Below are 15,232 nucleotides of genomic sequence, written 5' to 3' on the forward strand. Positions count from 1 at the left end.
TCATGGGAACACAGAGACAAATAATTGACAGCCCTCTTTCTTCACCAACCAAGAAACTGCCTCCTGTTGCTCTTCTCTTGCAGTAAAAACACAGTCTGTCTGCCTGAGCCAGTGAACTTACAAGCAAGTGTGTCTGTTTTTCATGACCTAAAAGTAGCCTGTGGATAGCATAAACGTGGGTAGGACACCTCCCTGGACTTTTTTTCAGGAAAATATGGTGAGGGACATGTATATGTGTATGCAACATATGCTAGACTATTGCTACTAACAAGGAAGGTCAAATTCTTGATTATATTCCTCATAATTAGTTTCTATGGAGGGGAGATGACTCATTTTACAGAACTTGGTCCCCATTGCAGATCTGAAAAGCTCACGTGGATGCCATTTCAGCTTCCCTATTCCTACGTAACTGCAATTGCCTCACATCCTTGGGCATCTATACTTAGGATGCCATTGAAACAGAGAAGTTTTTTTTTTTTTTTAAATAAAACATCATGGAATTTCTGAATCATTTAAATATTTTATTGGAATGGAAATTCCCTTATGTAGAAAAAAATGATTTATAGTCTATGGGATTGGAGAAGACAGTAGATATTGAATTCTCTATATTAAAGTAGCAACTGAAAATTAGTTGGAACAAAAGAGGGGATGAAGAGTGGGGATGGGGAGGGTGCCACTGACCATCCTTTGGGTCTCTGGAAGGTTTGGAGGATTTTGATCTTTGTAAATAACCTTGTTACCAGTCACAATCCATCAAAAAAATAAAAATAAAATAAACAAACAAAACCAGATGGTGAGCTCAAATTAAAAGTACTGTTTTCAATCATCCGTTGTGGGGAAGCAGTTGTCTAGGGCTAGTGGCGTGGGGGCTGCTGAGACCTGGGGCCTGAAGATGCAAGGAGAGAGCACCTGAGCCTAGAAGCAGAGGGGGCTGGGAACAGCCAGTCCTCCGGGGAGGAAGCGATTCCTGACATCACTTTTCTGGCTCCTTCATCCTCTTGCTCATCCTACCCATTGAATGACCCTCAACTGGAAGCCAGAAGACAAAAAACACCTCAGTGTGGCCCAAACAGGTCCAGGGCAAATATCAGGACAAAGATGGGTGGGGATGGGTAGGGTGGGTTAAAAATGTTTGGGAAACACATATGATATTCACCTTCACCACCATTCCTCCTAGATTCTTCTCTTTAACTATTTTAAAAACTGAAATAAATATTCTTTAAATGGAAACTGCTGACTTGTTGATTCTCTCTCCATACCAAAGTTGGGCAGAATGACGTAAGCAGCAGGCTGCAGTTACTCCCCTGGGCCACTCACCCAGGGCAGCTGAAGCCAGAGCTTCCGCCTTTCCAAGCTGTGGAAATAAGCAGATGGCCAGGTGATGCAATGTGAATATTAGCCCACAGGCTTAATTATTCTGCACGGTCACAGCCAATAGATGATGACACATCTGAAGAACCCACATGTTCCCCAATACGTAGGCTTGGAATTTTTTATTTTTTCAAAATCAAAAAAACTCTCCTCCTTCATTTTCCTTGCTGCTTGTTGCTTTTCTTCCAAGTGTGGATAAATCATATTACCCTTTTGTGATCAAAATTATGTCCCATGATGTTGACACTAACTGAGGTTAAAATGACCTGACCTGCTTTTCACTGATCTCATACTTTCATTTTGCTTTTGGGCATAGCTGGGGGTGTTTCTTCATTAATAGCTTCTTATTTTAAAGCAGCACTAAATCCACTCACATGTTATTTTGCTCCCCATAAGAAATGTTAGATTATTACCTTAAATGGAAAAAAACCAGCTTCCCTTATAAATTAACCCTAGAAATAAATACAATGAGAACACGACAATGTTTAAAATTCCAACTAAATATTGTGGTCTGCCAAAGGCTCTAAGCCCCAGGACTATTTTTTCCCCCTAATTATAAAGGGAAGGTTGGCAAGTACAAGAGATGTTACAAATTTATCCACAATGAATGGAGATTTTCTTCTATTTGTAACAGTGGATTAAAAGAAAATGAAACATGCAAGATTTCTCACTGTGGGGTTTAATGTTATTTAATGGTGGGTCTGTGTGCCACTAACAGTTAACTTGTGCAGAGTACATGCCCTCACTATGGGAAACCTGACTTGAGTAGGTAGGATGTCTGTGGGGTTAGGAATAGCAGGAAGTTAATCGTAACTCTGCTCCATGGCAGGCCAAAGGCAGAGTTTGGATGGCTCTCCACACCTACATTGCTCACAGGACTCTGCTAAGACATTTTCATGAGCAGAGACTATTATTTATTTATTATATTATTATTTATGATTTTTTTGACAGAAATAATTCAGTCAAAAGTCAGATTCACCACCAACTACAAGACACACTGCTGAAACTGCAAAGCAACTTGACCCTGGAAAGCCACACAATAAGAACAGCTGATATTGCTTTCTATTATGCTCCAGGTATTTGAGTGTTTCACACATGCTAAAATTTTATCCTTCCACAAGCCTATGAGAAAGATGCAATTAGTACTCCCACTTTACAGATAGAAAAACTGAGCCTGAAGATCTATCAAGATAATAGGACTAGTAACAAAAGAACCAGGATTCAAATATGAGCTGTCTGGCTCTAGAGTAGGTGATTAACCATTCCTCAAACCAAGCTCAGGAACAGTACACCTTAAACCCATGGAACAGGAAGCTTCCAACAATGGAAGCTTCCAGGACTGGCTACATGATTTTCAGAGAGAACTGAAAAATGAAGATCTGTGCTCTTTGCAAAAAATAAAAATAAAAAATAAAAAAATTAAGAATTCAAGATGATGATAGCACATTAGGAAACAAATTGTGGGCCCTTCAAAATGTAGGGCCCAGTGTAATGGCACAGGTACATGTCCAGGAAGCCAGTCCTGCAGCTGGGTGAGACACAGCCACTATTAATGCCCAGATGCGCTGGACAGTCCAGTCAAACTTGTGTAGTGTAACTGAGTCTAGATCCAGACAAAGCTTCAGTTGGCTAAGGAAGACAGTTGTAAAGGATGAAAAAATCAGCCAGGCGCAGTAGTGTATGTCTGTAATCCCAGCGGCTTGGGAGGCTGAGGCAGGAGGATTGCAAGTTCAAAGCCAGTTTCAGCAAAAATCGAGATGCTAAGCAACTCAGTGAGACCCTGACTCTAAATAAAATACAAAACCATTAGGGCTGGGGAGGGAGGTGGCTCAATGGTCAAGTGCCCCTGAGGTAAATCCTCAGTACCTGCTCCCCCACCAAAACAAAGGATGAATAAAAATCAAGATTGTAGGGCCTTTGGGAGGGGTGCAAGTGTTTCATCCGATGTTCAGATTCTGGGGTCTTCCAGTGTCAAGCACCACTTGATTTTTAAGCAAACCATAATTAAGGCTTTTTAGCCCTTTCTACACTAGAGACTGGGAGAGTTTGGTCACACAGGTACAGCACTGTGACAGGTGGGAGGAAGCCCATCTCCATTTGCATTTTGGGACCATCTTTCTCAACATGTGAGGCACTGGAGGCCTAGGGCACATTGACGAGGAAGAAAGTGGCTTCCTGACATCTTTTGATGTCTGATGATGAGAACGGACAGAGGAAAGACCTTCCAGCTATGTCTTACAGCTTTGAGGTCACCTAGGTACTGTGGGGTGGTAAACAGTGAGGAGGCTGCTTCTGAAGAGCAGGGCGGGCAGCTTCCACAAAGGAAATCCAGCTGAAATTTTGTCGATCTTTTCTAAGAAGCAACTTTTGGTTTTCTAGATTCTATTTCATGACTGTTCACTCTAATCTTTAATATTTTCTTCCTTGATTGGATATTTTCCCACAATTTTTAAAATAGAAAAAGCCAAGCTTATGACTTGACTCTTATTTTCACTTTTGATTTGTCAAAAGGCAAAAAATTCTTCATGGCCTACTGCCCCAAAATGGTAGTGTCATGGGATCACAGAGAGTTCTGGGGAAAAGGTAATTGGTTAATAAGACAAATGTTATTCTGCTACATACAAATTACTTATTTTTCACTTCTGGACTCAAATATCTGTTTCAGGAGACAAATTTGGAATGGAATTTCCCCTAAAATAACCCTCAATAAAATCAGAGATATAGGGGCTGGAGATGTGGCTCAGCGGTAGCGCGCTTGCCTGGCATGCGTGCAGCCCGGGTTCGATCCTCAGCACCACATACCAACAAAGATGTTGTGTCCGCCGAGAACTAAAAAATAAATATTAAAAATCCTCTCTCTCACTCTCTCTCCTCTCTCACTCTCTCTTAAAAAAAAAAAAATCGGAGATATAGAATGCACTAATTTTCTCACTAAAATCTGAGCCCCTAGTGGTGGTTTAATAGGCCTCCTCCTTTGGAATTCCTAGAGGAAGACCATTGTCTAAAAATCCTATTCCTCAGGACAGAAGTTTAGAGTGCTCTAGGAGAGGCCAAAACATTTTGGGGTGTCTTTTGAGCTCAAAGATCATCCTTTCTCTGAGAACTGACCCCTGTCTAGGATGGGTCTACTGTAGGATCTTGTCCTTAGCCTTAGTTGATTGGACTAGCAGTGGACACTTGAGCTTGACCAGTTATATTTCTCTTGTAAACTTGAAATTGTGACTAAGGCAACCAGTCCTTTTCTTCAGGTAATTGGAATTCTTATATGAACTTGAGAGCTGAGGGTAGTTATAATTCCCCATATAATATAGAATTTAAAAACAGGGAAGGCTGATATGTAAGGAAAGAGAAACATGTTAAAGGTCTCCTGAGAGAAACAGAAAGATGATGTTGGGTTCCCTGATGCCTTTCTATTTCCCTGGTCTAGTCCCAAATTGAAACTTAGTGGCAGTTCTAACCTTGGATTCCCTAAGACAGCCCTGTGTCCTTATAATGAATCCCCCCTTTGCTTCATCAAATTATCATTATCAAAAAATAATAAAATTTTCTGAGCATTTAGTATGTGCCAGGGAGGATTCCAATCACTTTACCTAAATTATTTTATGTAATGCTCCCAATAATTCCATGCAGTACTTCATTTTATATATTAAAAAACTGAAGAACATAAAAATTAAGTAACTTGCCCATGACATGCAGCTAGCACTGGATGAAAATCAGGATTTGTGCCAGGACGGTCAGACTTGGGAGCCTGGGCTCTCACTACTGTGTTAGACAGCTCGGCCTGCTCAAGTCGTCGTCAAGTACTTGCAACCAAAATGTCTTATCTAAATGAAGATCTCTTCAGCCTGAACCCACTCTGTCTAACTAAAATTATCTTCCATTTTTCTCCAAGGTGCGGAAGACTGTAGTTACCTAAAACATACTATGGTCTATGTCTCCTCCACGATTTTGCTCTCCCCTGCCCACTTCCCAGTACTGTGTCCTGATGTCATTTCAGTCAGTACTTATGGTGCATTTCAGTAGTGGTCAATAGCTTATTGCATCCATGTCAGGCTTTCAGGATGAGATATAAGGAGCTTAGAAGCAGAGCTATTTTCTCTTTCTCATAGGAAGGGTGCAAGAAAAGCCACTTGAATTGGATTAAAGAGAGTCATCTTAATCATGGAAACAAAGGCAGCGAAAGGAGTTCAGGCATGAGAGAGTCTTTACTTTAAAGGATCAGTTGATGTCTTTTCTATGTTTCTAGAATGGTCTTCATTTATTAATCTTTAAAATCTCACTTGCCAGGGTTGCATTTCAACATTGTAAGTCTCTATAGGAAGAAATCACGGTGGTAAATAAAAGATATTCTATTAAAACATAAAATTTCCTTAATTGCTGAATTTTCAATGAGCCTCTGACCTCCTTTGCTGAGTGGTCCCTTTCAAAGCTCAATACTTTGAAAGTGATGTATATGCTTCTCCCCAATCTCAAACATACCCTGACCTCACTCTCAGACACAGCTCAGACCCTGTGATGACCATCACAGCCTTTCCTCCACCCTAGAAAAGGCTGTCTTCTTTCCCTTTGAGGAAAGTTTGGGGGTGATGAGAACACCCCAGTGTCCTAGTTCTTCCATGCTCCTATGAAGGACCTTAAGTCCTCTCTGACCCTCGATTTTCACCCCTCAGCTATGAAATCATAACTGCTTGCTTTATGTGTCCATCTAGTGTCCTGATAACAGCCCAAGCTCAATCCATCCCAAACCAAATCAAGATCTTCCCCTAAATTGTTCTTCTTCTCCTTGTGTAATAGCCACGCCATCACCTAATCACTCAGGCTTGAAGCCTGAGTCATCTCAGACTCAGAATGTCACAGTGCTAATTATTTAAAGAAAAAAGCCATTTCCATCTTTCCCCCCAAATATCTGATTTACTTTTAGACACTGTCTCTCAGTTTCTTCAAATGTTCCTGAGATTCGTCTCTTCCTCTCTGTAAGGCTCTGGATTTGGGCTCCAATCTCTGTACTGGTCTCTTTTCCTACAGTTTTTTTCCCCCTCTCTGGTCCATTGTTTTACTTGCCAAGATTTTCACTGAATCCCCCTAATGTCCTTAGAATAGGGACTACCTTGACTTCTAACCCAGACTCCAAGAATTTCTGTGGCCAGAAATCAAGATCATTTTTCTTGATTTCTCTCTTACTCTTTCCCAAAAGGAAGTTTTTAACCACAGCAGAGTTGATCTTCTATGATTTTTATCATGTTCTTCAAATAAAACATGGACCCACAGAGTGTTGGGAAAGGAAGCCTCGGCCCAGAAAGATTAAGGGAATTGCCCAGAGTCCAACAGCCACCAGAGAAGAGCACAGCCAGCCTTCCTTTTATATTACACTGCACTTCTAGTCACTTTTGATGACTTTGATTCCTTTTGACATGTGATCACTTTTTGAAGACAAACAAAGGACGGTGTTTATTTGGAAGAAAATAATTCACTAACTCTTCTGCTGCTGCCTTGAAACTCTGGTTCTCTGACACCTACTCAGACCTAAGCCAGTAAAGAGATTAATATTTTGGATGTAACTGAAGGGTGGAGAGGTGGAAGGATATCTAGGCAAATATCCAGGGAAGGGCAGCCCAACAGGTAGAGTCCCTACTCTGCAGTGCTGGGGTCAGACTCCCTCAGCTAAAATGTTCCTTCTCTCTGGTCATCATCATCCTTTCCAACTTTAAAATTCCCAGTGCTCACTCATTCTTCCCGGGAGAGAATTAATAGTCTGTCTCCCCAATCCTGAGATCAGTCCCTTTGACTCTACCCAAAGTTCTATCCAGAACTTGTTCTCAGCCATATTTCTTATCTGGAGAGTACAGAGAAATAGGTAAAACTAGAGACAAGCAATCACAAAACCATCATATTTAGTCACTCATTTGACAAACCATTGTTGTGATTTTTATCATGCTCTTCAAATAAAACGTGTAGACTAATCATGGACCCACAGAGTGTTGGGAAAGGAAGCTGCGGCCCAGAAAGATTAAGGGAATTGCTGTGTGCCTACTACATTCCAGGCACTGTTCTGATGAAAACCCTCTTAAAAAATGACTATAATTGGGCTGAGGATGTGGCTCAAGCGATAGTGTGCTCGCCTGGCATGCGTGCGGCCCGGGTTTGATCCTCAGCACCACATACAAACAAAGATGTTGTGTCCGCCGAAAACTAAAATAAATAAATAAATATCAAAAATTCTCTCTCACCCTCCTCTCTCTATAAAAAAAAATGACTATAATCCATTGGAGTCTTATTGTGTGCAAAGCATAGTTTTAAATGCTTTTATAGACATAGACAAAGCCATAGCTACAGATCCATTGCATTTTTATAGCCTCATGTGATAAGTTTACTTTTGCTCATTACTGTTTTGTTATTATCATTTTGTTTGTGTTTGATTTTGCTATCTTACATACCAGCAAGTGCAGATACAGAGCAGTTCAAGTGACTAGAAAATGAAACAAAGCCAAGTAGCAGAGCTGAAATTTGAATCCACATGGTCTGACTACAGAGCTTTGTATCTGTGACCCTGTTTCCTTGTTGATAGAACATCCTAACCTGATGCTTACTCACATCACCCCATGGCCTTTAAAAAAAGAAAAACATAAAGCTTTCATTTAACAGATATTGCCTGTAATGGCAAGGTGTCTGGCCACATGCTAGGTGCTGAGACTGTAAATACAAAATAAGACAAGGACTTTTCCCTTTGGAAGCTCACACATGAGCAGAAAAATAGTAACAAGAGCTATATGTGCCAGTGGTAGTGGTTTACGATGTACCTTAAAATACACCAGCATATAAAGACTCTGGTGTGAGTTCATTTTAACAGCGACCGTAGGGGAGTTTGATCAATTATCCAAATCAGGAATCAGGGGCAGTCATCACCTGGCATTTCATCAGAAGCTCACAGTCCAGAGACAGTTACAATTATCAGCTCAATTATTTTTCTATCCCCATATAAACATCTCAACCCTCAGAATCCCTTAGATTCCAAGCCCCAGCTTCCTGGAATTCTGTCTTAACTTGGTATTTTTTTTAAATGTGTGTGCATGTACATGCATTTACTGATATATTTATATGCTTTTAGATATTTAATTTTAATCTTTTTATTATGGAAAATTTCAAACACACATAAAATAAGAAAGATAGCATAATGAATTCCTATGTATCATCAACTTCAACAATGATTAACTTTCATGGATATCTTGCTTTGTCTCCCAGTTTATTTTAATATATAGCTGGGGTTGAGATCACTGATCTAAATGAATAATCACATTGGGATTCCTGCAAACATAGAAGTATGTGTTGGTTACAGAGAAATCAGGAAGGGGGGGGCAATGAATGCTGACCACAGAGAGAAAAGAAGAGACTTCCATGTCTCCTCCCTGGCTCCTGGGGTCTCGAGGGCCACAGGCAGCTCTGATATCTGGGATCCCAAGCACAGATGCTTCTCTAGTGGGGCCAGATGACCCAGGTCAGGAGCTGGAATCATGAGCCTGCACACACATGAAAATTGGAGGTCTTCTCAAATATTAAAGTGGATTTACTAGGTTAGATCAAGTACAGTGAGAGAGTTTAAAAATATTTTTTTGAAGAAAAAATAGTTGTTAGTTTAGGTAGTATTGTAATGCCAGATTCGTGGGACCCCAATAGACCTCCAGGAACTGAATCTGATGCAAGCACACAAGAGTCTTTATTGCAAGCTCAAGCCTGGACTCACAACCGTTCCTGAAGCAGTGGTCCCAGGGAATGAGTCCTGGTCCTTTGTCTAGTGAGATTTTGTAGGTTTTTTGGGGGATACTCTATGCATCACAACATCACACAGCAAATCATTCCATACCACAGGAAAGTCAAACAACAACTCTTAACACTGATTAGCACATTCATTGGCGGGAACAAGTTGGTTAGGGGTGATTGGTTAGTACAAGAGGGGGATTCCTTTGAACTGATTGGTTTAAGCCACGAGGGGTGTATGTGCTAAAGTACATGGTTTCCCAACATGTTATCAACCACCATAAACTACTGGGGGGTCATCTGGCATCCCAGGTATTTTCCCTGTTTCATGCTGACTGGTGGTTGCTAGGGGGTTGCTATGGGTCCTCACCTAGCCTGACTGAGTCAGGGACACCTGGCTCTGCAGATCTCTCCTGTTATTTGCAGACAAACAACTCAGCAGGGTGGTTATCTGCCTAGAAAGGCTCTGTGGGTTTTTCCAAGGACAAGGGTCACGCCCCCTTCCTTAGGACAGGCCTTGAGGTAGAAGCTGCTGTTATTTATTTTCAAAAATGGAGTCACATCAGTTTCTCAGTATGATGGGGGGAATGAGAGAAAACAGAAGATTAGTGAATAGAGAGAAATCAGATTCCAGGAAACTAAATTCAGAGAAAAGAAAACAAAAGAGGATAGTAATTTTCCTCTCAGACACTAGAGGGAGATGAGAAGGCCAAGCTGCCTATAGGCAGGTGATGGTTGGCAGGGGTGGGCATCAGGCCTGAGCAACTTGGCAGGTCCTCAAGAAACCATTCAGAAAAACCTCCTTCCTTAGTGACTGAGAGTCCAGGAGAAATGGTCCTAGCTTGACTAGGGGAGCAAGGCAAAAGAAAACTGGAAAGTGGAACTAAAGGTTTCTGAAATCCCAGGTGTTAACCTTCCCCATCTTTAAAGGGTACATGAATCATTCCACTAACGCTCGTTAAACTGACATCTAACAATTACCAACTAGATGCCACCCTTGACACTATGTGAGGTGCTGGGACCACAGCAACAGAGCCTCCCAGCACTCAGGTGCCTAGAGAGGGATCCTGGAGACTGCCAGCTGAGGAAGGGGGTCCCTGGGGCCCGCGGAGTCCTACAGGGAATCAGTCAATGCTGACATGAGTGGAGTGGAGGGTGGGGAGTGGGGGAAGGTAGGGACATTTGCACTAACCTTGAGGGATGAAAAGGATTTCAGGACAGAGGGCAAAGGGCAGTTCCAGGCCCTTGAACAAAGGTTCAGTTTATAGACTGAGTTAATTTTATTTGTGTATTGAGTGTGTCCTGGGCTCACCCAACTAAGAGGAGTGATCTTGTGACAGTGGCAACAGTATGCTGTGTAAGAGAGAACACTTTTGGAAAGGATCATATCAGTGAAGTGAACCAGAAGTAAAATAAAGTCTCAAGATCTTCAGGTAAATTTCTGAGTAGGAGACATGTCAGCTTTTTAATTTAGTGACAATTGAAAGTGAGACTGCTGACAACATTGCTCACATTTTAGTCCTTAAGATTTGTGTGGGAGTCTGCAGGAACTCAGGATGTCAAGAACATGGAGGGAAGGTGCAGAACCACTGAGATGGGCTCTGCTTCCCTCGCCCCCAGCAATTCTTCTCCCCAGGGTCTCTCATGGGGTTTTGCCTCTTTGTTCCTATTGACATCACTTGGTTCCAGACCTAGGCACACACAGGACCACTGACCATTTCCATTGCCTCTTGGCTTTGTTCTCCCTACTCAAGCCCCTCAGAACATGAATATTTCCAACACAGCCACATTCTGCCAGATACTCGCCCATAAGCACTGCATTGAGTGCACCAACTGCCTGCTCCTTCTCTACTGCCTTTTGATCAGAGCTTGGATGCCACAGCTGGCCACTCAGAATCATCTATCCCACAGATCACAGTCGGTTTCTCCACAAACACTTCCTCATCTCAGCAGGAGTAACACCTTCTGCTGAGCTCTAGTTCAGGTAGCGGTTCAGCCACGCCTGCCAGGCTTTCCCCAACCTACTGGCAGGGATCACGGTTGCATGTGTCAGGGAGCCAGCTTCCTCCTGAATTATTTATGAGCCCATGGATGGATGGCCAGTTAAACAAGAGGCTGAAGAGTCTTCCTTCCGAGAAAGATTAATCCTCAGGGGAGCCAGGCCCCAGGAACTTGACTTAATAAGGCCTTGGTGGGGAGAGTAGTGGCTGGGGGGTCTATAAGTTGTTCATCTCCTTGTCTAGATTTTGAGATCATGAGGGCAGAGACTGGGGATGATTCACCTAGTGAAGTATGTAGTTAGTCTCCAGTGTAGCATTTGGCAGCAGGAGATATTCAGCACATAGTTAAAAGATAAAAAGAATATTTACTGTCCTTTTCTTGGAGCAAATCTGATGGTTTATCAGATTTTATTACTGAAAGTATTAAGTTAAAATACATAGATTTTCTTTTCAGATAAGTGGGCCTATAGTGCAGTTATTATATGAGGTTCACAAATCCATATCATATCAAGCATTTCTGTAGACTAAATAAAATGCTTTGTACCTATATGTGATACTATTTTTCAAATATATAAAGATACTATTGCAGTTAATTTTTAGAACTCACAAATTTACCAAAAACTTTATTGAAATCCAAATGACTTTTGCCTTCCATATGCTGTTAGGTAGAAGCACCACTTCTACTATATAAGGTCTGATCCTTAAAAAGAAAAAGAAAAGCGGGGGGGGGGGGCGGGGAAAGAAGTCTAATCCTATGGAATTTCTATATATACTACAGGTGTCTAAGGACACCTGCCTTGAGGATCCTCCAGGTGGGAGAAAGGCACCACACTCAGGTTGAGGCCCAATTTACAGGGAACAGTATGTTCTGTTGTTTGTTATTTCTTCATTTACTCTCCCTGAAGGGTTGACAAGAGAGCTGTTGAATATCTAAAGACTGATAGAGGCCTTCTATTATAAAATGTGCATGGAAGAAACAGAATAAACACACAAAATAATTTTAGGAAAAAATGAGAAAAGAACACAGGAGTCATAGAGACACCTGAGTTCTACAAAGCACACAACAAGAATCTTAAAAGGAGGGGAAAGAGAGAATAGAGTTCTGAAGTCTAAACAGGGCAGCAGGACAATGTGACGGTGAGGTGATGTGGGCATCTTAGCTGGACTGGGGATGTCTGAGCTGAGAACTGGATGAGAAGAAGCCAGCCAAGAAGAGGTATGAGCAAAAAGCCTTCAAGACAAAGAACAACTACAATTTTAGTATTTTAAGGTGGTGGGTATTCCTGAGGAACACCAAAAAGATGAGAGAGAAAGAGCAGAATGAGCTATGGCTAGAGGACAGGCAGGTAGGGCTTTGGGCTTAGATGTAGCATAACTCTTCAAACCTTCCACAGAATTCCCCACATTTCCAACTCCTTTAATATACAAACCCCAAAGCTGATTATTAAGTGGGTCCATGTGACTGATTCTGGGCAGAAACGACTCCGCCACTTCCAGGCCAAAGTAGAGAAAAGCCAACATGAGGATGTCAAGCTGTTTCTTCCTTGAGAGGACAGAGCCTGATGGTCAGCTGAATCAGAGTTGAAGCATGAAGCACAATTACCCTTAATAGTCACACAGACTCTTAGTACACTTTGAGAAAGAGAGAAATGATAAATCTTTGTGCTCTTAAGGAAGCCAATGCTAACTAATACTACATGGTAAGTTTGAATTTTATTCTAAGTGTATTAGGCAATCATTTGTGCTTTTGAGGTAGAAATGATGAGCTCTTACATGTATTCATTTATTTTATTTACAGTGAACACATTTAGAATCCTACCACTTTGCTCTGTATGTGTAGAAGAGATTATGGGGAGAAGGGACAGGAGAGATCAGACCAGTTATGTGTCTTTTGCAGGTACTCTAGTTATGAAGTAGTGGTGGCTTGAAACTAGTGATGGCAATGGAGAGAGTAAGTTGAATTCAGGATATATTTTCAAGATAGAACTGATAGGACTGATGAAAAGACCCCAAGATTTGGGGTGTAAGCAACTGAGAGAATAAGACAGGGGGAGCAGAAGTTAAGGCAAGTGGGGTGGGACTCAAAAAGTATGTTTTGATTTAAAGATCTCTTCCAGAAAATTGAGGGAAGAAAAAAAGAGAAGTGTGAGTGTTGGAGGTGGGGAGAGGAGTTCTTGACTCATCTTATAAAACCACATAACTATGACACGCAAACTTAATGATTCCACAAAATACATAGATGCAAAAATCCTAAACAAAATATTTTCAAACCAAGTCCAGAAATACATAAAAGGATAGTACATTATACTAAAGATGAATTTATTTCAGGAATAAGTTGGGTTTGTTCTAGGAATACAAGGGATTTTTAACATTTGTTTATCTATTAATGTAACTCACAACATTAACAGAATGAAGAAGATAATCTCAATAAATGCAGAAAATAATCTGATAGAATTCAATACTCATTTATGATTTAAAAGTTAGCAAATTCAGAACAAAGAAAACTTATTTAATTTGAAAAGTATTATAAACACCTGATAGCATACATTGTATTAATGGTAAAGTATTGAAAACATTTTCCCTGAGATCAAGTATGAGACAAAGTTGTCTTCTATCACTCTTGCTATTCTTCCCTGTACTGAAGGTCCTACTCAGCACAACAAGGAATCAAAAGAAGGAGGAGGAGGAGGAGGAAGAGGAGGAAGAGGAAGAGGAGGAGGAAGGGGAGAATAAAGAGGAGATGAGGAGGAGAGGAAGGAAGAGAAGGAAAGTATAGGTCAGGAATGAAGAAATAAAACTATAATTATTTATAGATGAGATAATTATATCTATGGAAAATCCTAAAAACTATATGGATTAATGATTAGAACTAATAGTTAACTTATCAAGATCACTGGATGAAAGTTAAAGATACAAAAATCAGTAGTATTTATATAAAGCAGTAATAAATGATTATGAAGTATGATACATTTATAACCACATCAAATTTATCAAACTCCTAGAAATAAATTTAAAGTCAACCTGCAATGACATCTACATGGAAAAAATTATTGAGCAGAAAGAAAGAATATCAAAATATGCTAAACTACATTCATCAATTGAAAAATCAATATAAAGATATCAACTCTTCATCAACTTGATCCATAGTGAAAATAAAATTCTAATAAAAATTCCAGGAAAGATTTTTTTTCAAAATTGACAAGCTGATTCTAAAATTTCTATAGAAATGCAAATGGAAAGAACAGGGATAACTAAGACTTGAAGAGGAACAATGTTCAAAGATAAGAAAGTTCTTTATAAAGCTACGATAACTGCAACAAGGTGTATTGTCAAAAGACAGAAAAATAGACCATTGGAGCAGAATAGGTGATGCAGAAAGAGACTGACAGATATAGGGACATTCGATTTATGACAAAGGGGACACTCAAAACTAATAGGAATAAAGGATAATAATCTAAATAAGTCTTGCTCAGTCAAGTGGATATCCATGTGGAAAATAATGTATTCTGAACTTTTACTTCATAACAACAAAAAATCAAATCCAGGTTGATTGTAGCCTCACTGTGAAATGTAAAATGATAAAACATCTAAAGGGTAATACAGAAGAATATCCTCAGGAGAAGAGAAGTTCCTTGAACATGACACAGAAAGCACTGATCAGAGGAAAAGACTGAAAACTTACTACAATGAAATAAAAAACTTATATCTATCAAAAGATATCATTTAAAAAAACAGACATTAGTACCCTATATACATGTATGACTACACTACCGGTGTGACTCTGCACCATGGGTAGCCAGAAGAATATGTTGTGCTCCATTTGTATACAATGTGTCAAAATGTATTCTACTGTCATGTATAACTAATTAGAACAAATTTTTAAAAATATATCATTTAGAAGGGGAAAAAGGGTCACAAGATAGGAGAATATATTTGAAAAACAACAACAACAAAGGACTTTTAACCTGATTGTTTAAAGAATTTCTTTAGGACAATATGAAACAGCAAATAAATTGAGATACGGACAAAAACCTAGAATAGAGACTTCACAATAGAAGATATCCGTATAGCCAAGAAAAGAAAAGAAAAGGTATTTGAACAATAATGTT

The 15,232-nt window shown here is 40.2% G+C and overlaps 1 protein-coding gene across 1 annotated transcript in view; it reads left to right on the plus strand.

Moving 5' to 3' along the window:
* The window catches only part of Pla1a (phospholipase A1 member A), a 35,252-nt gene extending 32,164 nt beyond the window's left edge, over positions 1-3,088 (plus strand). The window contains exon 11 of the mRNA XM_026394505.2: positions 84-3,088. Coding sequence (XP_026250290.2) covers positions 84-168 — 85 coding nt within the window. The 3' untranslated portion in view covers positions 169-3,088. The remainder of the gene's footprint in view (positions 1-83) is intronic.
* The last annotated feature ends 12,144 nt before the right edge of the window (positions 3,089-15,232 follow it).

The sequence above is a fragment of the Urocitellus parryii genome, chromosome 2 (assembly GCF_045843805.1).
Source record: "Urocitellus parryii isolate mUroPar1 chromosome 2, mUroPar1.hap1, whole genome shotgun sequence".
Lineage (NCBI taxonomy): Eukaryota > Metazoa > Chordata > Mammalia > Rodentia > Sciuridae > Urocitellus > Urocitellus parryii.